Source organism: Lactuca serriola, chromosome 9 (genome assembly GCF_051521515.1).
Source record: "Lactuca serriola cultivar US96UC23 chromosome 9, Lser_US96UC23_V15, whole genome shotgun sequence".
Lineage (NCBI taxonomy): Eukaryota > Viridiplantae > Streptophyta > Magnoliopsida > Asterales > Asteraceae > Lactuca > Lactuca serriola.
The window spans coordinates 171,311,700-171,338,183 of record NC_136416.1 but is presented as its reverse complement, the minus strand read 5'-3'; the positions used below and the strand labels follow the sequence as shown (position 1 = coordinate 171,338,183).

Sequence of the window (26,484 nt, the reverse complement as noted above, 5' to 3'; positions counted from 1 at the left end):
CACATTTGGAGCAGGGACAGCTTGTGGAGTGACATATTGCTGGGTTTGATGGTGAGGGATGGATGATGCAGCAGCGAAGGTCTGAATCTGAGGTTGTTGAGCTGCAAAGGCTTGACCTGAGGAGGACATGATTGATGAGAAAGCATTGTTGGATGAGATTCCAAGATTTACAGTAGAGTATGAGTTCACATGATTAATTTCTCTCTATTTGTCATCAATGTCACAGGCTTTGATGATTGCCATAACTTCAGCAAGACTGAGGCGATTTAAATCCTTGGTTTTCTTAATTACAACAACATTCATATCCCATGATCTAGGAAGACCATTCAGAAGTTTCTTGTTGATTTTTGACTTGGTTAAGAAAATTCCAGATAAGTTCATGTCAGCCGTGAGAGTTGTGAATCCCTGTAGCTGAGCCTCAAGAGTCTCTCTTGGAATGTAGTTGAACATATTAAACTTTTGTCTCAACATGTCCTGTCGACTTTCCTTCATATCTGAATTGCCATCATAAACCTCAATTAGGGCTTCCCATAGATCTTTAGCTGAAGTGTACTCACGAAAACCTTGAGCAATATCAGGAGATAATGCCATGGTTAGAGTGGCTAAAGCCCTTTGCTGCTCCTCAATTTTCTCAAACTCCTCATCGGTGTAGTTTTCAACAGCCTTGTCAATCACTTTGCCTCTAACTGTCATAGTGATTCTAACAGGGCCTCTAAGAATGCTTCTCCAGACTTTGAAATCTTTCATCTTAATGTATTTTTCAATTCTGTACTTCCACTCGGGAAAGCCATCTACAGACATCAATCTTGGAATACGCGTAGTGGTGCCCATGACAGTATCAAGTTCGTGAAAATGATTTTGACTTTGAGAATCCATTTGAAATTGAATCAATTTAAAATCACAGAATTAAAATCACAAAAGAGTTTGCATTTGATGAGCTTACGACCGTAAACAGGGTTTACGGTCTCTGAGTTTACAGTCTTTGAGTTTACGGTCCTTGAGTTTACGGTTCTTAAAGTTTTTGAAGCCTTGTTCGCGGTTTTTGAAGATTCACAGTTTACGGTTGGCAGTAAACTCCCAGAAAGCTTTTAAACACACGATTTGCAGTAGATTCAGATCCTTTAACCACTTAGAATACCAAAACCAATGTTCAAACAATGAGAATATCATTTTAAGCACCCCAAATCTCGATTGAATGAAGCTTGACACCGGTTATTGCTCTGATACCAATTGTAAGGTCCAAATAGGGATCTTTACCAGTAATCAAGCAATAAAAATCACAGAAATAGGAACGAGATGAAAAGAAACCAAGCTTGCACACGATTATATTCAATAAATCGTCAGGTACAACTCGATGGACTACTCTGTAAACTCTATGGCATCAACACCTACAAAAGACCAACTCCTCCACAATTTATACTTGACTTAGACCGCAAACTGTGTTTGTTACCGTAAACAGGGTTTCCAGTCGTAAACGTGTTTATGGCCGTAAACTCAGTTTACGGCCGTGAACACACAAAATGACCAAAAGACATAAACAACTCATAAACTGTATTACAGAATCTTGCCAAAACAATATACACTGAAAGCCTAGACCAAACCATTAACTGGACTCTTCATAATGATCGCTTTTGAGAATCAGAGTGCGAACGCCCAACGTTGGGTCTAGGAACGCCCAGCGTTCCAGCTGTAGCTCACGGTCTGTTGACTGGTGACGAACGTCGAGCGTTCGATCCATCAGTGGGCTTCCCTGGGCCATTTTTCTTAGAACTTGTTGTTTTGGGCTTTAGTGGATCATTGGAAATTGGGTATTTGGACCATGTATATGTTTGGGCTTTAGGGTAAAGCCCATTAGAGGAGTTTGGGCCCAATTTGGAAAACTAGGCCATAAGTGGGCCACTGGTGGGCTTTAGAAGACTATCTAGTCATGGACCTCTTATGTTATGGTTTTGGGCCTTAGTCAGGGTCAAAATTAGGTCAAGGGTAAAATGGTCATTTTATTGGATTTTGATTGGATGTTATTTTACACTTATAGCTTAGGAGTTGTCAGGGCAGCAACTAGAGACTTCCTTTTGTGAGATCCAACTTTTTGAGGTAAGTTTCCTCACTAGGTTTAGCGAGTTAAAGGAACCAATGCCGCCCCACGTTTATGTTATGTTAGTATGCTAGTTGTCTTTGTGACTCTTGCAGTGTATGTGTTTATATGCTTTCCGGGCTAAGGCTCAATGTCGGGTGGGGCCCGTTGACTATTTGTATGCTATGTATCTATGTGATTATTGCATGTGTATGTGTTTGTTGATATATGTTATATATATGTTGGGCGAGCCCCAATCTATTATCGATCAGGGCCCGATGACAGGTCAGGGCCCACTATATGTTTATTTTATGTATGGTATGTGGTAGTTTGGGGAGGGGGAGAACTCACTAAGCTTTGTGCTTACGGTTTTAAATTTATGTTCCAGGTACTTCTAGTTCCAAGGGGAAGAGTTCGGGTTGACTGCATCGCACACACCAGTGGAGTTTTGCATTTGACATTCACTTTGATTTTGATAACACTTGATACATTGGTTTTGTTATGTTGAATGATTGATATTTGAAAATACTATTTTATCTATTATAAGAAATTGAAATTTTGGGACCATACTTTTCGGATGTTTCACAAAATTTTTATTTTTAAAACCATTTCAAAATCCATAATTTACACAAAACATAGTTTCCAAGAGCCAAATCATGAATAAGAGTATCCCAAAATCACAAGTCAGATAGAAATCCAAGATGATGTGCACAATCAAGTCGTCGCCTTGCCCCTGTCCTTTGAAGTACCTAAAACCATAAAATCAAACTATAGGCCAAAGCTAAATAAGTTTCCCCCAAAATACCACACATAACCAAACAGATAACAACATGCAATATATGGGCCTTCTGCCTGATTGGACCGCCTCTGTAACATCCCGACTCCTAGATACAATATTTGTATAATTTTTATGAGTTTGACTGAGCAACTCGACGAGTTGGAGGCCCCAACTCGTCGAGTAGATAAGGGTTTTGGCCGCGTGGGTTTTACGACCGACTCAACAAGTTGGAGGGACCGACTCGACGAGTTGGCGCTGTGAGAGGAAACCCTAATTTCCCGGGTTTTTGTCCTATTTAAAGGACCTTAAGCCCTCATTTCTGCCTCCCATGTCACCCTACTCCCCTTTGTGAAACCATAATCGTTTAGATTGATCTAGGAGAGAGAGAAGAGCTAACTCTGAGCATTCTAGTGCAATTTTGGAAGAGAAGAGAAGGGTAGCAAGGTTTGGAACGAGGAGGGATTGTTGGATCCAATGTTTATCCATCCTTAGCTTTTGTTTGAAGGTAAAAGTTGCCACCTTGCTCATTATTTTGATTAGATCTCGTGTTTAGGAAGTTTTAGGGCTTTTTCCATCTTTTCTTGAGACTTTGAGTATTATGAGCTTGCCAAGAGATTGAGACTTCAGATCTGGACCTTGTGAGGTCCCTTAAGCCCAAAGGTCCAAGCTTTATCAAGCTAGAGGAGAGCTTTTATGCTTAGGACTCTAAATGGAATTTTTCCATTTCCAGCCCTAAATGTCATGCATGGACGTAAAGCTTGCAGCTTTACATGGTATCTCAGCCTTAGGAGGCTAGATCTAGAGTTTGGGGTTGTAACTCTGCCTTAAAACGTGTGAATGAGAAAAGAGACTTAAGGGACTTGCCGAGTTGATGAGTCAACTCAACGAGTCGGCTAGGGTTTTCCCCCGACGAGTCTGGACATGAGTAACTCGGCGAGTTGATGAGACTACTCGACGAGTTAAGTTGGATTTTTGCGACATTTATGAAGGAACAAAGGGACTCGACGAGTCACATAGATGCACTCGACGAGTCAGGTCAACATGGACTGTTGACTCGAGCGTTGACTTCGGTTGACTTTAGGGTTTGGTCAAGACAGGGATTATGGAGACCATGGAGGGGTAAAATGGTCTTTTACCCATTCCAAGAGATTAGAGAGAGAAATAAATTGGAGTTGTGATTTAAGTGTTAATTAGAGATAGTTATTGTATGTGTTAGGCGGAGGCTAGATCGGTGATTCGTGTACGAGGTTTATTTGCTTGCTTACGAGGTGAGTCTTCTCACTATACTTACCTTAAGTGGTAATTTTTTGTGACCGGAGGGTCTTGTGTGCTTATATTGAGTATTGTGATATCCTGCATTATGTCTTTGTGATTTATGGTTGTGTATTATGTTGAGCTTTACTGAGTTAGGACCGGAGAGTTCACCTGAGTTGTGGGACCGGAGGGTTCCACTGAGACACATCGACCAGAAGGTCTTATTTGAGATATAGCCATGAGAGGCTAATGAGTTATGTGTGGTATTTTGGGGAACTCACTAAGCTTCGTGCTTACCGTGTTATGTGTTATGTGTTTTAGGTACTTCTCAGGATCACGGGAAGGCGTCGGCTTGATTGTACACACGAGACGGAGTTATGTTCTAGAGGATCCTGGATTTTTATTCAAACAATTATGGATATGTGTTTTTGACAACTTGATACTTAGGTTTTTTTGTGAATTGTGTCAATGAGAATTATGTGATTTTAAAATGAAAATTTTGTTTTAAAAATTACGGTGTTACAGCCTCGCAAGGCCTGCAACCTATTTGGATCATTCTACGGGCCTACGACCTAAATGGACCACCTCGCAAGGCCTACAACCTATTTGGACCGCCCTGGATATCTTGGCCTTCAACACAAAGCAGGACCGCCTCAACCCAACCACAATATGTTGACATGTGCAACAAATAAACATAAATAATAACCAGCAAGTACAGGTAAACAGATCTACCAATCTAACAATTTGATATAACATAACAACATCCTATGTACCAGGATACATAACACAACCTAGTTGGCCGACATTGGTGCCTTCGGCTCACGAGTACAGTGAGGAAAAACTCACCTCACAAACTGGAAGATAGCTAAACTTATCATTATTCCGAACACTGACTCTACAGATCACTTATGCAATAAACAAGGATCCAATCTCAATCTACAAATTCAAATTATCCTAAAAGACCTAAAGTCAAAATTGGTCAAAGCCAACGGTCAAAATTCAAAGGTCTGCATCAAACCGAGTCCGCCCTGTGTACTCCATCTCTACGCATGGCATAGAGTCTCGTCCCAGAATACGGTGCTCAAACAGGTTACACGTTGTGTACCCCTAAGTACGCCTTGCTTACTTATGTTGAATCCAGAGTTTCCATTAAGCACTTATTTCCTTCAGACCTTTCACCCAATACACAGATCTAACCCTAAAGAGCATTCTAAATCATAAAGTTTCCAACTTTATTTGTTTGCTTGGTTAGAAAGTGTCCAGATCTAAAACCCTAACCTATCACAAAGTCCCAAGCTCCATAATTCATGCATGGTGGGAAAGAAGGGACCAAGATTGCATTTTTATGACTCCATGCATACAAAAACATCTGAAATGGCTACTCATAAGGTCTGGAGTAGCTCATACCCAACTAGACCAAGAATACAGGACAAAAAGGGAGATAAACCTAAAGCTAACAAGATCTATCAAGATATTCATCAAGTTTTGAACTTTATACCTCCTAAAGAATGCTTAAGAGATGCAAATCCCATATCCTCAAGGCTTTAAGCTTCCCAAGCACCACCATCACCTTCTTCTTCCTTCAAAAGCACCCACAAACACACTTTTAAGCTTACAATGCACTAATATGGGGTTAAGGTTTCAAAGGAGTCATTTGGGGAAATGGAGGCTGAGAATGAAAATGGGTCATGAAGGTTAAATGCTTAAATATGGCTTAAAACCCCGAATTTAGGGTTTGGCCCTGGCCGAATACGCCATACGTACTTGATGAGATTTGAAATCGAGTTTAAAGATCAATTCATGTAAGAATTAAGAAAGAAGAAATACGATGAACACGAGAGTAAATATAATCTTTGATCAGCTCATATTATGCTTTTGATTTTACAGAGTACAAAGGAATTCTTTGTAAAGAATGTGTGAAAGTTAAGTTCTCACTCAGTACAGACTCCTATTTATAGGCGTACAAAAGCATAACAAAATACTAAGGACTAGACATTAAGACTTCATTAAAATGCCTTAGTAAATATAACATTACATCCGAAGACTCAACTTACGAAGACTAAAGATCCTTCGTAACAAAACTAACACTTCGACTTATTACAACATTTATACCCTAACAATCTCCCCTTTGGAATAAAGATCGAAGTCTTCATGAAGTTAGAAGTTGAACAGCATACATCAGTACTCTTCGGATTTCCATGTACCAAGAGATAACTTTCTTTATCTCCTTCTTGTCTCCTTCTGAATTCTTCTTGCAATGATTCATACGAACAATTAAGTTCGTATATTGCGAATTTGTATATCTTTCCACTTCAGCGGTTTGAAACAAGAATCTCTTGGCCCTTCCAGCTTTATCCTTTCCTGCGAAGACTATCCCCAATGGCTTTAAACAAATTTCTCCGTCTTCGTACTTTCTCAACTCAACCTGCTTCTTCGTAGGAGCCATTGGTGCTGTAATGTCGATGCCTTTAACAGTAGCAAGCTCGACATCAGTTTGAGCTAGGCATTCGAAATAATTTTCCAAGAAAATTTTTATGTGCCTACACCCAAGACTGAAGACATCTGGTTCTGTTTCTTGAAGAAAAGAGATGGACTTGTCTTTAAGAATCAGAGCAATATTGATGAGATCGTAAGTGGTCATCAATGGAAAGTCCGCCACAGTAAACTCTTGTATCTTCCCACTTGCTCTTGTCACAATATATTTCAAGTTCTGAAGCTTTCCTTCGAAAATAACATCTCTTTTGATGGATATCACCTTCTTAATCTTCTCCAAGTACCAAACCTCTTCTTGAGCCTTTGCCAATACTGCATGAAATCGAATCTTCATCTTCTTTCCCTCTTCGATATCCATGGACTTTGTTTCTGCTTTAAACTGAGGCATGACGAACATCATCTCGTTGATCGAAAAGTCAAGTTGACCAAAATCAGTATTCGTCACCACAAAACTCTTCTTCGGAATCTTCTCAAACGAGTACATATGATCGAACATCACCCTTGACTCAATAGTTTCGTAGTTGAACAATTTCAAAGGATCTCCCTTATCAACATTTGAACCTTCGAGAGCTCTTTGTCGCATAATGCTTTCCACATGCCTCATCCTTTCAACTTCCGCTGCCACCTCAGCTTTTATTTCTTTGTTAGTCTTCTCAACCAAGACTCCTTTTCCTTTGTCTTTCACATTCGAAGGAGCTGCATTCTTTGACGAAGAAACATTTGAAGAAACAACATTCCCAATTACAATACCTTTTGTACTACGTCTTGAAATTGGTACAGTTGTAGTCACAGTCGAAATGACTGGAGCAGCTGAAACTATTGTTGGTTTGACCACAGCTTTCGAAGGATAAACTTTTCCCACCACCTTCAAATCTTCTGTTTTCTTCTCATGTTCCCCAGCCTTTGCTTGAACCACCTTTTCTCCCCCTTGCACCCCTGTGACAGCAGGTGGGGCATCTAAAACGTTCGATAAAAGGCTTGAGATTCGAAGTAATGGAGTAAGATGCTTTTGAAGAATGGCTTCGAAATGAACAAATTTCTGAGACAGGAATTCTTGAGAGATAATCGGAGAAGATGATTTCGAAGAGATTTCTTTGAGATCTTTCAGCAGCTTCACCAACTCTCCGAAATGTTGTTCTTCTGTGGCTGAAAGAGAGATCATCTGAGGATTCACTGGTTCGAACATCTTGACACATTGAACAACCGCATCACAAATGATATCGATCTTCTGATGTGCTGATTCATATCCCTGTTGAATATGCTGAACTTCCTTCGTCATTTCTTCACGAAGTTCACGAATCTGCATATTAACATCTTCTCGAACCTTCTTCACTTCCTGTACGAAGAGCACATGACACTCCTTCGTAACCATTTTTAAATCTTTCACCTCCTTCGTAACCTTCTAATCAGTCTTCTCAATAATGCGGCTTTCAGACTCACGCATTAACCCTGAAGCCTTCGATATCACCCTGCTTTCCATTTCCTTCATAAGAGAATCAACTTCCAAGATATTGATTCCAGCACTTCCTACATCCGCTTGAGATTGCAAGATAGAATTCAATTTTGAATTCAATATCTTGAACTGCTTCATCGTCATCAGCATATGGTCCAGAAAATCCTCTTCTGCTTTGTCAAAGGAAAGAGCTTCGAATGTTCCTCCAAACCCTTCGTTGTCAGTTTCCTCATCAATCGCCATTGTTTCAGTAATAGGTGATGATGGATTTGGTGGATCAGTTGATTGTGTAGAGAAGATGGTGGTGAAGGGTTGATCCATAATGGATTGGAATGTAGGAGAATCAGTTGTTGAAGTAACCTGTGGTAAAGACATTGGTTCAAGAATCTTTATGTCAGCAGGCTTCGAAATCTCAGTAGACTGAAAGATTTCTACTTCTTTTGGAATATCATCTTCAGGAGTCTCAGGCACATGTTCCACTTCTTCGACACATTTGGTTTTCTTCAAAAATTTGGCCATATCTTCAGCCCTTCTCTTTTTCGAAGATGGAGACACCGGAGCTGGAACTTCTCGAATGGTAACCCCTTGATGAGTAACCTGAGTTTTCTTCACCAACTGAGATTTTCTTTTCATCTTGATTCTTCGAAAAACTCCCGTCTTCGAAGGAATTGTTTCCTTAGATGGAGAGGCTTCGATAACCGGTGTATCAGCCACTAAGGTTAAGACCGGAGACACCTCTTCGATAGTTTGAGAAGGAACGATTAGCTGCTGATTCTTTTGTTCTTCTTTTACCCGTTTTTCCGAAGAATCACCATCTGTCTTCTTTGACTTCTTCGACTTCTTCTTCTCTTCTTGTTGTAACATCCCAGTCACAACAGTTGTGTCAATGGATTGTAAGTATGACACCAACACGTTATTCGTGGGATCCACCTTCTTTAGCATAGCATCGGGAATGCGAGCAACTGTGGTAAAAATGGTCGGATCATCATGTACTTCCTTTGGATTCCCGTACATGTGAAAAATAGCTTTCTCTTCGTAATCAGGAACTTCTATCTTCTCCTTCTGATAGACATATTGGACTATCAGACTCCAATATCTTACACAAGAAATTCCCTGCTTAGCACTGGTCTTCGAAATGCTTGTGATGAACTCTGTCCATAACTGCTCAGAATAATCCACCTACAAATCGTAGTATAGCCCAACAACCATTGCATAAACCTCCATCCTTCCTTTATCCAACCCCACCGTTCTTCCAATAAGACATCTAAGAAAGATGCCAAACAAAAAATTCCAAATCGTTGGTAACCCCGACTTCTTGAAGTCACTAATATGTGTCAATGGAGGTTAGTGACCCATCTCATTGAACATGTACACTACTTGCGAAGAAGTAAGTTCATCATACGGGCCAGAATTTGGAATTCCCAAAATCTTGCAGAACAACCGCTTTGAGACCCTAATTCTTGTATCGTTGACCATTGTGAATTCAACACACCCAGTCTCTTTGTTGTATGATGCCGTAGAACCTGCCTTTGATAACCAGGACATGGGAGCAGCAAATGAGTCGAACATGGCTTTAGACAGAATAGAATTCTGTAAAGCAACCACCAGCATGTGTAGTTCTTCCGGATATTTGGACAAATCCGATTCGACTTGATAGTTGGAACCCTGGATCTTCAGAATCGGAACACTGATGATCTCGTCTGTTGTTGGTGATGAAGTAGTCGCCATTGCAGATGATGTTGAGAAAAGAACTTGTGAAGAAGATGAATTGCACAGAGAGTTTTTGTGTTTCTAAAAGTTTGATCGCGTAAAGTGTTATGGAGTTCTGATTTGCCCTTTTATATGTAACCCTAGAATTTTGAATTTGAAGCGGGATGCATTAAATGCTTGCTAACATGGCACCTTGAAAACCGGAATGTACTCATCAAAAAGTAACAATCGTAACTGTCAACACGCCTTACACGCTTATCATACACCATGCATCATCAAGAGATAGGACTGTTTGGTATTCCCCAAAAGAATTGTAACCGTCGGATGCCTTCGGAATTGAGGTTAGGCTCTTTCACTTTGGGGTTTAAAAAGCGAAGTCATTTGCCAGAATTTCGAAATCATCAGTTTAAGTTGGTGTTACTCAAACCTCAAGGATTTCGTGTGTGATGTGTTCCAAAAGAAATTAGATGAGAAACAAATAAAAAAAATTTGGAAAACTTGTGATGTCAACAATTTCTTTTGACACAAAAACAATATTATCCCAGGCAAAGATATCTTCGAAAATTATCAAGAGAGATAATTAACAGCTTGTGTGGTTTCCCGTGAATTACAATCGATAACTTGTAAAGAAGTTTCGAAGGGCTTCTTGTATTGAACACATGGGGTGGCTTCGAAAATTTCGTTACATATCAACCTTAAAATAAGGTGAGGAATTGTAAACAAAATTGGTTGTGAATGATATTCAAAGTAACTAGGATTTTGAAAATATACTCACACGAAAATCATATTCATAAAAAAAAAACATTTATGCTGGATCTTTTTGGGAACAAACATCGTAGTTTTCGAATGTTTGATTAAGATCACTCAAAAGAAATGAATATGATTTGGAGTATAAAAGGTACAGAAGCAAAAGTTTCGTAAGATCTGGAACATGGTTCCCCGTCAATTCCTTAAGGTTTATTTGATTTTGGGTTTCACTTTTATCACGGACTCGTGATATTAGATCATAAACACAGAGTTGTGATTTGTCTAGGTTTTGATTGGTTTGATCAAAGACCTCAAGGACAAATTGCTTCGAATATTTGGAATGTAAGAATTGTTTGGTTTAAAAAGATTGGATAAGAATCGAAGGGTACCTCTGTTATAATGGACAAAACAGAAAACTCTTAACTCATTTGAGAAGAGTAAGGTAGCTCTTGTTGATTTATGCAAATACAAGCCTTGTTGGGAAGAAATTTTCATGAGATAATTTCATCAAGGCTTTCATTTCCCATACATAGAATCATACGAGGCTTGAGACAACATGCAGCAGCATGCTTCTAGGGACATCCTAACTAATCCAAAATTTATAGAGATCATACCTTTCCTTCAAATCCAAACGCATGAATCCTTCGTGAAACTTGACAAAACTTACAACACACATGTTAAAACCGAAAAATAAAAAAATATTTTTGGTATTTTTGAAATTTTTTTTTTTTTTTTTAGAAAAATTAAAGACAAACTGAAACAAAATCTTTTTGGATTTTTGATTTTTCAATAAAAGAAAATATTTTAGATTTTTCAAGTTTTTCAAAAAAAAACATTAAACAAACTAAAAAATCTAACCTTAGTTGAAATGTGTTAAAAACTTCCGAATGCGAAGCGTTCGAAGCGTTGACCATGAACAGTAACCTCTGAACACTGAATCATTCTTTTCGTCCATTCACCAAATGATTCAGACCCATCACTCTTCGCTTTTATCAGTTTGAAGAGAATTTCCATCAATCATTCCCAATCCATCTAAGATCCGAAGAAACGATTTTTCATCCAAAGCCTTTGTAAAAATATCTGCCAATTGGTCCGTTGTTTCTACAAAATGAACTTCAATATTTCCTTCTTCAACATGATCTTTGATGAAATGATATCAAAGAGCAATGTGCTTGGTCTTCGAATGCTGCACAAGATTATGACAAATTCTTATTGCACTTTGTGAATCACAATATAAAGGAATCTTTTTCATATTAATTGCATAATCTCTTAATTGACTTTGAATCCAAATTATTTGTGATGTACACGCAGCTGCAGCAACATATTCAGCTTCAGCGGTTGATATTGAAACACATGTTTGCTTCTTCGATTGCCAGCTGACCAGCTTTCCATCTAGCAATTGACACCCACCAGTTGTGCTTTTACGATCAAGACTGCATCCTCCAAGATCCGCATCCGAATAAGCTTGTACAAAGAACCCTGTTTTCGAAGGATACCACAATCCTAACGAAGTAGTACCTTTCAAATATCGGAAAATATTCTTTACTGCTGTGAGATGTGGTTCACGTGGATTTGATTGATACCTTGCACAATTACAAACAGAATACATAATATCAGGTCTACTTGCAGTTAAATACAATAAAGACCCAATCATGCTTCGATATAAAGTAATATCAACAGCAGATTTATCTAACGAAGGAGTTAGCTTTATGCCCGTTGCCATTGGTATTCGTAACCTTGTGCTATTTGTCATTCCAAACTTTTCCAACAAATTCTTCGTATATTTTTCTTGATTAATGAATATGCCTTCCCTGTTTTGTCTAATATTCAAACCCAAAAAGTTATTAATTTTGCCCATCATACTCATTTCAAATTTGCTTTTCATCAAATTTTCGAATTCTTTAGATAAAGCAGGATCAGTTGAGCCAAAAATTATATCATCAACATAAATTTGAACAAGCATCAGATGATTTCCAATTTTCTTTCGAAATAAAGTGGGATCAACTAAACCTTGTTTAAATTTAGATTGTTTCAAAAATGATGTTAGAGTTGCATACCATGCTCTTGGTGCTTGTTTTAACCCATATACAGCTTTATCTAAAATATAAACATGATCAGGATGCTCTGAGTTTATAAAACCTGGAAGTTGTTCAACATATACCGTTTCTTCGAGTTCTCCATTTAAGAATGCACATTTGACATCCATTTGATAGACATCAAAATCTTTATGAGCTGCAAAAGTCAGAAAAATACGAACAGCCTCGAGTCTTGCGACAGGGGCAAATGTTTCTTCGTAATCAATTCCTTCTTGTTGAGAATATCCTTTAACAACAAGTCTGGCCTTATTTCGAATAATTTTTCCATCTTTGTCAGTTTTGTTTTTATAAACCCATTTAAGTCCAACAACTGACACATCATCAGGTTTTGGAATTAATCTCCAAACCTTGTTTCTTTCGAATTCAGACAATTCAGCTTGCATAGCAACAACCCAATCAGAGTGTTCCATTGCAATCTTAACTGTATTTGGTTCAATTTTGGAAATAAAAACATGAAACATGCAGAACTCTTGATGATTGTTCAATACCTCATTTCGTGCATGAAGTTGTGCTCTTGTCATGATTCCTGCTTGTGGATCACCAAGAATTTGATCTTTTGGATGATTTCTTGTCCATTTATCCAATGGTGGATAATTAGGATCAAATTCCAAAATTGCATCTTCGAACATTACATCTGTTTCGGATCCATTTATAGAAATAGAATCATCATCATCATCAAAATGTTCTTCTTCAAGATTTGGATCATTCTCTAGTATATGCTCCCCCTCGATGATTGACTCCGTTTCGATATTTTGCTCTGGTTCACTGATTAGTTCTTCTTCAAGAATTTGCTCCTCTTCGACACTAACATTTGTTGACATGTTATCTCGTTCACTGTAATGCTCCCCCTCAACAAAAGTATTTGAATCCAAGTGCTCCCCTTCCACTGGATCATCAGCTTGTTCATTTGAGCTTAAATTCAAATTCGAAGTTGAATCATTGTTATACTTCGAATTTTCTGATGTTTGATTATCAGTTGCATTTCTTTCTGCATCAATTGCTTGATCTGAAATACCGAAAATCGAATCATAATCAACATCATTCATTTCAATTGAATCATCTATATTTGAAGAATTTTGCAAAATAGGATAATTCACAAATTTATGATTAGACTTTTTAATGTAATGATCATCAAATGTCAAATTAAAAGTTTCTTCCACTTTGCGAGTTCGCTTATTTAACACTCTATAAGCAACTGAATTGTGTGAATATCCCAAGAAAATTCCTTCATCTGCTTTTGTTTGAAACTTCGAAAGATTATCCTTGAGATTCATTATGAAACACCTGCATCCAAAAACATGGAAAAATTTTACATTAGGTTTTCGATTATTGATGATTTCATAAGGAGTAACATTAAACCGTCTATGAATAAATGATCGATTTTGAGTAAAACACGCAGTTGAAACAGCTTCAGCCCAAAGATGTTGAGGTAAATTCGAAAATGCCAACATTGTTCTTGCAGCTTCACATAATGACCGATTTCTTCACATCTGTTTCGGATCCATTTATAGAAATAGAATCATCATCATCATCAAAATGTTCTTCTTCAAGATTTGGATCATTCTCTAGTATATGCTCCCCCTCGATGATTGACTCCGTTTCGATATTTTGCTATGGTTCACTGATCAGTTCTTCTTCAAGAATTTGCTCCTCTTCGACACTAACATTTGTTGACATGTTATCTCGTTCACTGTAATGCTCCCCCTCAACAAAAGTATTTGAATCCAAGTGCTCCCCTTCCATTGGATCATCAGCTTGTTCATTTGAGCTTAAATTCAAATTCGAAGTTGAATCATTGTTATACTTCGAATTTTCTGATGTTTGATTATCAGTTGCATTTTTTGTGCATCAATTGCTTGATCTGAAATACCGAAAATCGAATCATAATCAACATCATTCATTTCAGTTGAATCATCTATATTTGAAGAATTTTGCAAAATAGGATAATTCACAAATTTATGATTAGACTTTTTAATGTAATGATCATCAAATGTCAAATTAAAAGTTTCTTCCACTTTGCGAGTTCGCTTATTTAACACTCTATAAGCAACTGAATTGTGTGAATATCCCAAGAAAATTCCTTCATCTGCTTTTGTTTGAAACTTCGAAAGATTATCCTTGAGATTCATTATGAAACATCTGCATCCAAAAACATGGAAAAATTTTACATTAGGTTTTCGATTATTGATGATTTCATAAGGAGTAACATTAAACCGTCTATGAATAAATGATCGATTTTGAGTAAAACACGCAGTTAAAACAGCTTCAGCCCAAAGATATTGAGGTAAATTCGAAAATGCCAACATTGTTCTTGCAGCTTCACATAATGACCGATTTCTTCTCTCAACTACACCATTTTGTTGTGGTGTATAAGGAGATGAAAAATTATGCGAAATTCCTTTTTCCACCATAAATTTATCGAAGACATGATTTTTGAATTCAGTTCCATGATCACTTTTAATTTTTCGAACTGTCTTCTTCAATGAAACTTCCATCTTTTTGATAAAATCAATCATCATTTGTGGAACTTCGGATTTTAACTTGAGAAAATAAACCCACGTGAATCTTGAAAAATCATCTAATATTACCAAAATGTATATTTTCTTATTAAGAGTAGCAACTGTTGAAGGACCACATAAATCTATATGCAGGAGTTCAAGGGGTTCAACAATCTTCGAATCTATTGTGATTGGATGACCTTGTTTATGTTGTTTCCCTACTTCGCAAGCTGCACACAAACTGTCATTATCATATTTAAGAATGGGTAAACCTCTTACCAGATCTTGTATGACAAGTTTGTTGATGTTTCGAAAATTGAGATGTGATAATCTTCTGTGCCATAACCAGCTAACATCAGCAGCAGCCTTCGAAAATAGACACACATCAGGTTTGCCTACAATAGGAACAATATCCAATGTAAACATATCACCTTTTCTTTTTGACTTTAGTAAAACTTCCTTAGTCTTGACATTCGAAATGACACTTCCTTCTTCATTAAAAAGAACTTGATTGCCAGTGCCCACAACAAGTTGTGAAACACTTATCAAGTTGTGTTGCAAACCTTCAACAAATGCAACTCTGTTGATAGTGAAATTTCCATTCGTTATCTTCCCATAACCATTGACTTTGCATTTGTGATTATTACCAAACTTAACCACTCCTCCATTTTCTAGGCTTCGAAAATCACGCAAGTTTTCCTTCTTCCCAGTCATGTGACGTGAGCAACCGCTATCAATATACCACTTGTTATCATATTGCTCGTCACAAAGTACCTGCAATCATTGGAAAAATTTAGGTACCCAAGCTTTGTTGGGTCCATTCATATTAGATTTATAATTCAATTGTAAAGTACAACCATTAACCCAATCATATACTTTGGTTTTGAGACTATCTATAAATCTAACATTTCCATTCGAAGGGTCAGATATATGAGTTTTTATTTTATTCAAATTTTCACTAATTTCACCCTTCGCATCTTGAGTTTGTGATTTTTCCCTTTTTACTCTTGTGACCGGCTGCCAAACTTTAACTGATATATTTGACTCTTTCGATGATAAACTACCATTCGTTGAAGGATTAGCATATTTGTAATACGCCTCATGTATCTGTTCTTTTGAAAACTTACTTGATTGGTATATCTTTCCTTTTCCTTCCAACCAATGATCAATATTTCTCTTTGTTGTTATTCCCTTTGCATATGAGACTTTGTCAGCTTGTTTCTTCAAAGGATTATAACATTTTGTTGTATTTGGAACATAATCAACTTTTGGTTTTGAAAGATGTGATTCATGATAAGATGTCTTGTTTTGAAACTTTGAAGTTTGATTTTCAACCTTTTTCTGAAAAACTTTTCTTGGTATTGTAGATTTTATTTCATTTGAAACTTTTGAATTTTTATTTGAAAACAAAACACTTTTCTCTTCAAAAATTTGAGATTTTGATTTTTCTTTAAAAACTTTTCTTCCTTTTGAAAAATTTGTTGATCTCATTTTTGATGGTTCAGCAGTTTGCCAAAAAATTGTTTTCCTTGCTTGACGTTTCGAAATATTATTTTCCTTTGAAAAATTTTCAACTTGAACTTTAAATTCTTTTGAATTTAATTATATCACTTTGTTATTAGTTTTAACCTCAGTTTTAACATCTTCGTGCTTTGAAAACATATTTGCAGTTGGGACAACTTCCTTCTTTTCAACTTTTGACTTTTCAATCCATACTCTTTTTGGTTTATGATGTTGAAATTTATATGAATTCTTTGTAAGAGTATTTTCAACTGTACTTTGATTTGAAAAGAATCCTTCATTTGATGTTTTCATATTGTCTTCCACAACCATCTTTTTGAATTCAGGTTTTATATTTTCAACATTACCTGTTGTTACGAAGACTTGATTTGGAAACACAATATCATCAGTGCATTTGAAGATTGGATAAACAACAGTATTCGATTCAAGATAATGAGCACCTTTTTCACTAAGAATTTTCTCAAATTCTTGTGTATCCAAATAGACTTGATCAACAACCACTCGAGGAATTTCAATTTCTTTTGACTTTTGAATTGGCTTCGTATTTGAATTTTCTTCCTCATTGTCACTATCATCCGTTTGACTCTCATGTATTTCCACATATTCCATATCACAAACTTTCGAAGTTGAGGGTTTATCAGTTTCAATTTTCATTAATAAATCGTCACATTTTTCTTTCCCTTTAAATGAATTTGCAACATTTATGACAGACAACTGTGAACAATCTACATCTTCTAAATCACTAATTTCACTAATATTATCAGAATTATCTTCAATATCAGCAATATTAGTTTCACTATTAGATGTAGAATTCTCAGTCTTTTTCAAAATTCGAAGTTGTTCTGATTTAGTTAAGGTTTCATTTACAATTTTTACTAAATCATTAGCATCAAGATAATCTTCGACTTTTGCAATTCCATATCTAAACCTATCATCTGGAACTTTGTTAAAATCAGAAATTTCTTTTTCACAATCATATGAAATACTATCAACCTTAGCTCTATCATAAGCTAAAAAAGGTAGTAATTTTCTTTGTTGTTCCTTACTAATTTCACATGAATGATGTAACTCAGTTAACTTTCCATACAATCTTTTTGCTGAATTACAGAAAATATTTCTCTAAGCTAACAACAAGTTTATTTCTTTTCCTAATTTTTCTCTATCCTCCATGATATTTGAAACTTGCAATTCTAAGTAATCAATCCTAGTGACTTTTGAATTCAACATTTTTCTCGTCTCTAGTAATTGATCACTTAACTTTTTCGCTTCATTGCTAGCAGACACAATGATTGAATCAAAGTAAGTAACAGTTTCATCAAAAGATACTAGCTCAGAATTATATGCAGAAACTTGAATGTTAAAAGATTTAAGAATGTTACGTACCTTGGTAGTCATGGGCGACTTGTCAGTAAACTTCGAAACGAAGCATTGCCCACACACTTCGTCAGTCTGTTCATCATCTGAATCCTCTTCCATTTTTGCATACATGGCTCCATGAGTTGGATTTTTCATCTCTTCATCATCTGAACCCGAAGACCATATTTGATATGTGCCTTCTGATTTAGTTTCTCCATGAGCTACCAATGACAGATTCTTCGCTTTCTTCTTTACTTCCTCCAGTTTCTCAGTGTAGTAAGCTTCATCCTTTGTCTTATTCTTCTTTTCTTCCTTCTTCCTCAACAAACAATCTACAGCCAAATGATTTGCTCCATAGCAATAATGACAATTGATCCCTGTATCACCTTTCAATAGCATCTTCATTTGCTCCATCTCATTCTTCGAATTTGTCTTCATTTCTATTTTCTTTTCATCCAGTTTTTTTTTGTTCTCAAAGCTACCCTTCGAATCTGATGACTTCTTTGGATTAAAAGATTTCTTAAAAAATTTCTTTACTCTATTGTTTGAGTAAAATGCAACAGCCTCATCATCAGAATTCATCAAAAAACCTTCTTCTTCATCAGACTTCAATTTTTCACTTTCTCTTTCTGTAACCTTCGAAACTACAGCCAAAGGACCACCAAGACTTGCTACAGCTTCTTTAGCTATTTCATTAACTTCATTTTCATGAGATTTTAATTGATTGTATAAGTCATTCAAAGTCGAAGTATCAAAACTTTGTTGATTTTTCACCATCATGCTCACACTTCTCCACTCCTTTCGAAGTCCCATAACAAATATCAAATTGTACTCCATTGGTGACCTTATTATACTATAACGATTACAACGATAGATTAACTCGTTGAACCTATCATAGTATGCTTCAATAGACTCATTTTCTTTCTGTTTGAAATCTTTGAGTTCTACCAGACATTGTTTCACAGATGTGATCTTCGTCTTTTCACTCCCTTGAAATTTGTCTTTGAGATTGTTCCAGATTTCTTTAGCTGTTTTGCATGTTCTGACATAGTTGTACACAACAGGAGGCAACGCACCTCTTAATTCCCTCATGCATTTCTTCTCCAGACGTTTTAAACGATCGGTTTGATTATCAACTTCTGAACTGCTTGAAGACGTGTCGATTGGCTGAACTTGTGCAGGTCGATTGATTTCTCCTGAGATGCATTTCCATAATTCTTCATCCAGTCCATTCAAGTAATCTTCCATACGATCTGCCCATTGATCATAATATTCTGGAATAAGCATTGGAATTTTAGTGGATGATCCAAGCAAATGAGAAAATGATGTCATCGAATTAAGATTGAATGACGCCATTGATGTACGGACAAAAGTTTCAAGATGATACTAAACTTTTGAGAATTTTGAAAATCAAATTGTATAATTCAATTCAGAATTACACACCGAGCACTCGATTAACAAATATTTTTGCAGAATCAAATCCTAGATTGAGATCTAGATGAAATTTTCAAATTCAAAAAGGACGGAAACTTTTTGAATCAAACAGTAGATTCAAAAACCTTTTGATCGAATGAAAATCAGATCACAGAAAGGATTCCTGCTCTGATACCAATTGATGAGATTTGAAATCGAGTTTAAAGATCAATTCACGTAAGAATTAAGAAAGAAGAAATACGATGAACACGAGAGTAAATATAATCTTTGATCAGCTCATATTATGCTTTTGATTTTACAGAGTACAAAGGAATTCTCTATAAAGAATGTGTGAAAGTTAAGTTCTCACTCAGTACAGACTCCTATTTATAGGCGTACAAAAGCATAACAAAATACTAAGCACTAGACATTAAGACTTCATTAAAATGCCTTAGTAAATATAACATTACATCCGAAGACTCAACTTACGAAGACTAAAGATCCTTCGTAACAAAACTAACACTTCGACTTATTACAACATTTATACCCTAACAGTACTCCTATCTACACTCCACGTAGTTCATTAAAGGCCCGCCAACTTTTCCCTTCTACGCAGCACGTAGATTCTATCTACGCCCTGTGTAAATCAAAAATCAAAACTCAATACTTACACGTAATACTTATAGAAAGGAATTACCTGCAAGGACCGGCTCTTACATTCTTAGTGGATATTTTTTAATAAAAAATAATCATTATATATCTTTATCTATATGAGAGTTTTGTTCGATTGTTTTTTGATTATTGTCGGTTGAAAATATATAAAACTCATGCAATCATTAAAAAGTTCATAATAAATTTTTTAAAAAGGTTTTTTCAATTATAAAACTACTAAAAAATCATATTATAAATACTTGTTTCCTAAGGAAATTTAATGCATTTTAAATGAGTTTGTCACTCTTTATTAAATTACGGCATTCCTACTAATCGAATCTGAACCCCACAGGCCCACACCACACCCGCTCTAAACTTAATGATTAGTTTGCCGGAAATTCATCCTTTAAAACAGCTGTCGTTGCCCACATCTGTCGTGAATTCTTTGGGTTTGGGACGATACCCAAAAATCCTCTTTTTATCACACCTACTTCCTCTTATCGTAACTTCGAATCGCGAATCAAAAATATCTGCTTCATACAAGTTTCACTTCTAAAGGAATTCAGGTATGTCGCCGTCTTATTGTGTCTCTAATCGTTTATGAATGTTGAATTGTTCATCTTCTTGTTTATAGATCGATCATTTCGGTTCTGTTATAGATTCGCTTTTTATTCCTTAGAATCATAGACTCGTTTTATATCATTACTTTCAACGGCTATCATTGTTCATTTTCATAAACTGAGATCTATAATTGAAAGTTTGAGTCGGTTTCTTTTTCCTTTTCTTTTCTTAGAACAAATAATTTACAATCCCGACTAAGAAAATCTCAGATTTTTAGGGTTCGTAATTGCGTTTTCCTGTATCTAGTGAGTGTTTGGATGTTCGAATTTGAAGTAATTACTGTGAATTTAAGAACAAAAATCAGAATAATACAACCCCATAAAGTGATTGATTGAATAGTTTTGACTTTTGAGTAGAGATCCGTTGTTTCTTATGTCGGAAACTTTGTTTACATCCAATATGACGAACAATTCAAGGCGTCTTCTTTGTTTATATATGTATCAGTAATTCAGCATCATAGTCGCTAACGATTCCTTCAAATGCTGTACAGCGTTAATGGCCTTAGAAGAAACACCATTTGATTCTTCAGGAAACGTGTCACTAAACAAGAACTCAAAACCAGTTTCTGAAAACTCAACAGGATTTTGCGAATGCAATATATGTTTAGATTCTGCAAGAGACCCTGTGGTTACCCTATGTGGCCACCTCTACTGTTGGCCTTGCATTTACAAATGGCTCCATGTCCAAGCAACCTCCACTCTTGAATCCGATAAACAACCCAAATGCCCTGTTTGTAAAGCTCACATCTCCAACTCATCTTTAGTTCCACTCTACGGACGTGGCAATTCCAATCCCAATCCCAATTCCGATTCCGATTCACCATCATCGGAATTGGAATCGAAAAGCAAACACCAATCGGAGTTAGTCATACCTAGTAGACCATCAGCACCTGGCGGGGCGATTTTGCATCTGAATCAGCAAATCAATCCCCATCCGGTGCCTTTTCAGTCACAGTCACAGTTTCAGCCTCAGCAGCATATTGTGAATCACTCACACCCGTTCGGAGGGTATACATTTGGGCCATCTAATTTTAATGGGCCAATGACACCCACTACCGGCTTTTCAAACCCGTTTGTGGGAATGGTTGGGGAGATGGTTTGTGCAATGATATTCCGGAGTTCTGATTCCGGGTTTTTGGCGGCTTATCCATACGGGTCGTACCAGAATCCGTATCCGGCTTCGGGTACCACGAGTCCACGGGTTAGAAGGCAAGTAATGCAGGTGGAGAAATCGTTGAACCGATTAACCATCTTTTTCTTTTGTTGTTTCATGTTGTGTCTTTTCTTGTTTTGAGATTTTCCTTGTCGTGTGTATAGGTTGGATTTTGTGGGTTTAGTAAGAAATATAATATATATTCAATCGAGATAGAGAATTTATCATGTGGATGTGATTTTGTAACGCTATATTGTGATTGATGTTGTTTGATGTGATGATGCCTCATGTTATTGTATGATATATGTTTATGTCATTGTTAAAGCAATCTAATGCCACCAATCTTGATTATCTAGATAATAGATATCGGATTAAATAAGATGACATGAACGGACACGTAATGTAAATGACTTATTTGAACTTCTTTTTATTATATATGAAATGTAAATATTTTTTTACTCATGGATTTCACATAAAACCACATACAATATCAATATATATACGTAACATAATGGGTATGTAGCATGTAGAAGTAAAAATACTCTGACGTGTCATAAAAAAATCACCACGTACCAACCTTGTAGACCCTTGTGGCTTGGATGGGTATGATATGATTTCGTAGGCTTGTCCGTTGTGCTACTTTTAGGAAATGAAGAGAGCGTTATTCGTTGTGGATTTTAAGAGGTGTTGTTCGGGCTTGTTATCTTTATGGTTAGTGTTTTGGCGTCAAGTTGGAGTGCGACTTCGGCCCTTTTAGTCGAATTGCTTGGTTTGAATGTTTGACAGTTTGAGTCTATCATAGAGTGGGTTACGCTATTAACGGTAGAAGTCATTATTTCTACTGTGACAATCCTTCAAATATACACTATTTTATATTTTGGTGTTCTTTGAACTTGTTTTCCTATAATTTTGAAAGTCATATAAAGCGAAATACGATATTGAATTATGAAAATTGGTTACTTTGGTGATCTTATCAATCAAATAGCGACTTGTTATTAGACCATGAAATTGGAAGCATTGGCATATATATATATATATATATATATATATATATATATATATATATATATATATATATATATATATATATATATATATATAGAGAGAGAGAGAGAGAGAGAGAGATAAATAGATAGATATAGAGAGAGAGGAAAGATTATTTGAGAACCTATATTTTCCCGAGAACCCGATAACTAATTTTAGACCACTCGATCAAAAAAATGAAGGATCAAGATGCAAGGTGATGTTTTTGTAAATAAGTTAAAAAGTAATTAAGGGAGGGCATCTTAATTATATAATATATAGAGGGCAATATATAGGGATATAGAAATTGAAACCCTTTATCTCTCATTCACGTCCTAAACAAAAACCTAAACCACCATCGCCATTAGAACTTGAATCTCCACCCTTCTTCATGTTTTCTTGTCATCGCTTATCTGAAATTGAATTTGAAATTGCCACCAGATCTACAGTCATAACTATTGAAGATCCTTCTTGATGCTCACATCTTAGCCTTCGTCAATCTTACATCCTCATCGTTGAGATCTCTTCTAGCTTCATACAGGTCCGATTTTGTCTTCGACTTCCGCTACGATTGCCTTCGAGTTCCACTACAATCACCGTTTATTTCCATTACAATCACCACAGGTTTTCATGGCAATCACCGTTGATGACTACCATTATATCGAGTATCGCAAATCAGGTACGTTCTGTTACTATTCTTAGGTTTAATTTCTCATTTTCTTTTATATTTGTATTATTGATGTCAATAAAACAATTCATATTATACAATAGAAGTTTATGGCAATTAGATCAGTTGCAATTTGTTAGATCGTCAAGGTATAATTCATTGGTCCATCTCCATATCGACTCAAGGTTTAACCGATAGCAAAATGTATTGTAACATTTGATTAATTTTTTAATTCGATTGTTAGTTTTTGTTGTTAATGTATGATAATTATTCTCTATTCATCAATATTCTTCAATCGAGGGACACACAAGTCTCTCTTTTTTAGTTAAGTTCCTCATGCACACCATGTGTTTGTGTTTATGTCCCACTGAGTTTATTTTGTTGCTATCATCATGTTTTTTATGTATACGGGAGTTTAGTGAGTTGCATATGTTTATTTACATACTTGAATTGAATCGGGTGCTATAATTCCTGTAAAACTTTGTTTCCCTACAAGTCATACTTGTTAACCACATGACTTCTATCACCACTTTTTTATACATTGGGATATTAGCTCTCATTTTTTCACCTTTTTGTATAATAATCTTTATGGTGCATAACAGGAGGAGAGAAATCATTTTCATCACTATGTTTTGCACTTGCACTTCATGAGATGACAGAAGCTCCATTTCAGCTATGATGAGTTTGATGTGTTTATGGTAAAGTTACTTTACATGAAAAATAACCACATTAAATTTCTTTTAATAAAACACAATCAATGGCTTGGTTTTAACTTTTAATGATCTTTATATTGCAGGATGTTGTGAGTAGAAAAATAAGCTTGGACACGGTTGTGGATTTTGCTTTGGCACAAGGATCACAGTGGACATTTATTACACCTCATAATATAAGGTAAACCACAAAGTTCAAGTTTGTTTCTTATTCGTTATTTACTTACAAAAGAGATGTTTATAACATTTTATGACAAGTTTTGTAGCAAAGAAAAAAAAAGAATAGTGTTGTAACATTTTATTTAATTACTTGATATATATGTATATTTATTTACATCACGGTAAAACATGATAAAGAAGCAACAAATGGCCGTTCCTCGTTCATAAACAAAAGTTTGGTTTGGTTTGGTTTGCTTTTGTTAATGCATTATGGTGTACTTTATAGAAATGGTTTTTTATAATAAAAAAAAACATTACATGTCACAAGTGAATCACATATTGAAACGACCCAAAATACAACCCAAAATTTTCATTTTTAATATAACCAAAAGTCATAAAACTGAGTATATCATAATAAGACCATGCGCTGCGTATCTCAAAAATATACTAAAATACTGTAAAAAGAGAACTGTGTCACAACTGTATCAAACATATCTAAGAAAACTGAACAAACTCCCAGGATAAAAACTGAAGTTGTGGTGTGTGCGATGCCATCATCCCGAGCTCTTCCCTTTGCTTGCGGAAGTACCTGAAACCAAAACTGAAACTGTAAGCACGAAGCTTAGTGAGCTCTCCCAAACTACCACATACCAAACAGAACATAAAAAAAACACATACTGGGCCTTGCCCACTGCATCGGGCCGAAGCCCGGAAACTGCATCGGACCGAAGTCCGGAACTGACTGAGACCTTGTCCCCTGCTTCGGACCAAGTCCGGAACTAACTGCATCGGACCGAAGTCCGGAACTGACTGGGACCTTGTCCCCTGCATCGGACCGAAGTCCGGAACTAACTGCATCGGACCGAAGTCCGGAACTGACTGAACACAGCATAGCATAACATAACAACTAGCATCCTCACATATACTGCATACTACATCGGGATGTTGCCCGGAACACATAACACATAATTCCTGTCTGAGCCACGAAGGCATCAAACATACTAACTACTGCATCGGACCGAAGTCCGGAAACTGCTGCTAACTGAACGGGCCGGCATTGTGGCCTTAGACCCGTCCCTACTGGAAGGAAACTCACCTCGTGAACTGGCTGCTGTGTGTATGGCTCTAGAAGCAAACTGTTGCTGCTCCGGTGTCTCCCCGGCTACAAATCCATAACACACTCAATCAAATACTAAACACTGCACTGGGGTAAAATGACTCTTTTACCCTTGGACAAAGTCAACTCTCCTGGTCAAAGTCAACTTACAGTTGACCTGACTCGCCGAGTTGGGCCGCCAACTCGCCGAGTCCCGATTCTCACTTCTCAACCCTACTCGCTGCTACTCGTCGAGTATGTCATCAACTCGACGAGTTCCCTTTCGTATCTAAAACTTCAGGCAATCTGCATCAGACTCGCCGAGCCGTATGAACAACTCGACGAGTTGTTCTTCGAGCTAAGAAGATTGCCTTGGACTCGCCGAGTTGTATGAACAACTCGCCGAGTCCCTCCATTACTGAGTCTAACCACAACTCGCTGAGTCCACTCCATCACTCACTGGTCCCACTCGGCATCACTCAAAAAGGGGGGAAAAATCGGGGACTCGCGGCTCGACTCGCCGAGTCGTTCTTCCAACTCGCCGAGTCGCTTGCATGCAGCAACTCAAAACTTGATTCTGCTTGAATCCAGTGCATGAAACTTATAGATCTGGACTCCCTTAACTCGATTAGCACGTAAAGATTCTATCTTTACGTGCCCATATGCATCCATGAAGATAAAATGGCTCAAAAAGCATAATAAAGGCTAGATCTAGGGTTTCCATGCAAAGTATCTTCATAAAGGCAATAGATCTGGGCTCTGAAACTTCTAAATGAACAGATCTAAGGATATCTCGACCTATTAGGGCATCCATACAATCATAAGGCTTGGGAAAAGCATCAACTAGATCTAGAAGAGTCCTAATGGAGGTTAAAAGCATAAAACAGGAGGGAAATCCGAAGAATACCTCAAAGAACTCTGATTTGCCCTTGGATCTTTGCTCTACTCCTCTTCTCCTTGCTCCTTTCTTCTTCTCCTTCTTCAAGCCTTCACAAATTAACACAAGAACACT

At 36.7% G+C, this 26,484-nt stretch overlaps 2 protein-coding genes across 3 annotated transcripts; one reads left to right on the top strand and one right to left on the bottom strand.

Annotated features, from left to right (window-relative positions):
• Positions 1-204: 204 nt before the first annotated feature.
• On the bottom strand, positions 205-831 carry LOC145076289 (uncharacterized). Its single transcript, XM_079022220.1, has one exon. It carries the CDS (start codon positions 829-831, stop codon positions 205-207), a length of 627 nt encoding a protein of 208 aa, XP_078878346.1.
• A 19,618-nt stretch (positions 832-20,449) lies between these two features.
• On the top strand, positions 20,450-22,115 carry LOC145074957 (E3 ubiquitin-protein ligase RMA1H1-like). 2 transcript variants are annotated; one of them, XM_079021266.1, is made up of 2 exons: positions 20,450-20,610; positions 21,156-22,115. In XM_079021266.1, the coding sequence occupies exon 2, from the start codon at positions 21,161-21,163 to the stop codon at positions 21,956-21,958; it is 798 nt and encodes a 265-aa protein (XP_078877392.1). In that variant the 5' UTR covers positions 20,450-20,610; positions 21,156-21,160; the 3' UTR covers positions 21,959-22,115. The 2 variants fall into 2 exon arrangements, with proteins under 2 accessions (XP_078877392.1, XP_078877393.1); XM_079021267.1 differs by having other exon boundaries at positions 20,452-20,610; positions 21,110-22,115.
• Positions 22,116-26,484: the final 4,369 nt, after the last annotated feature.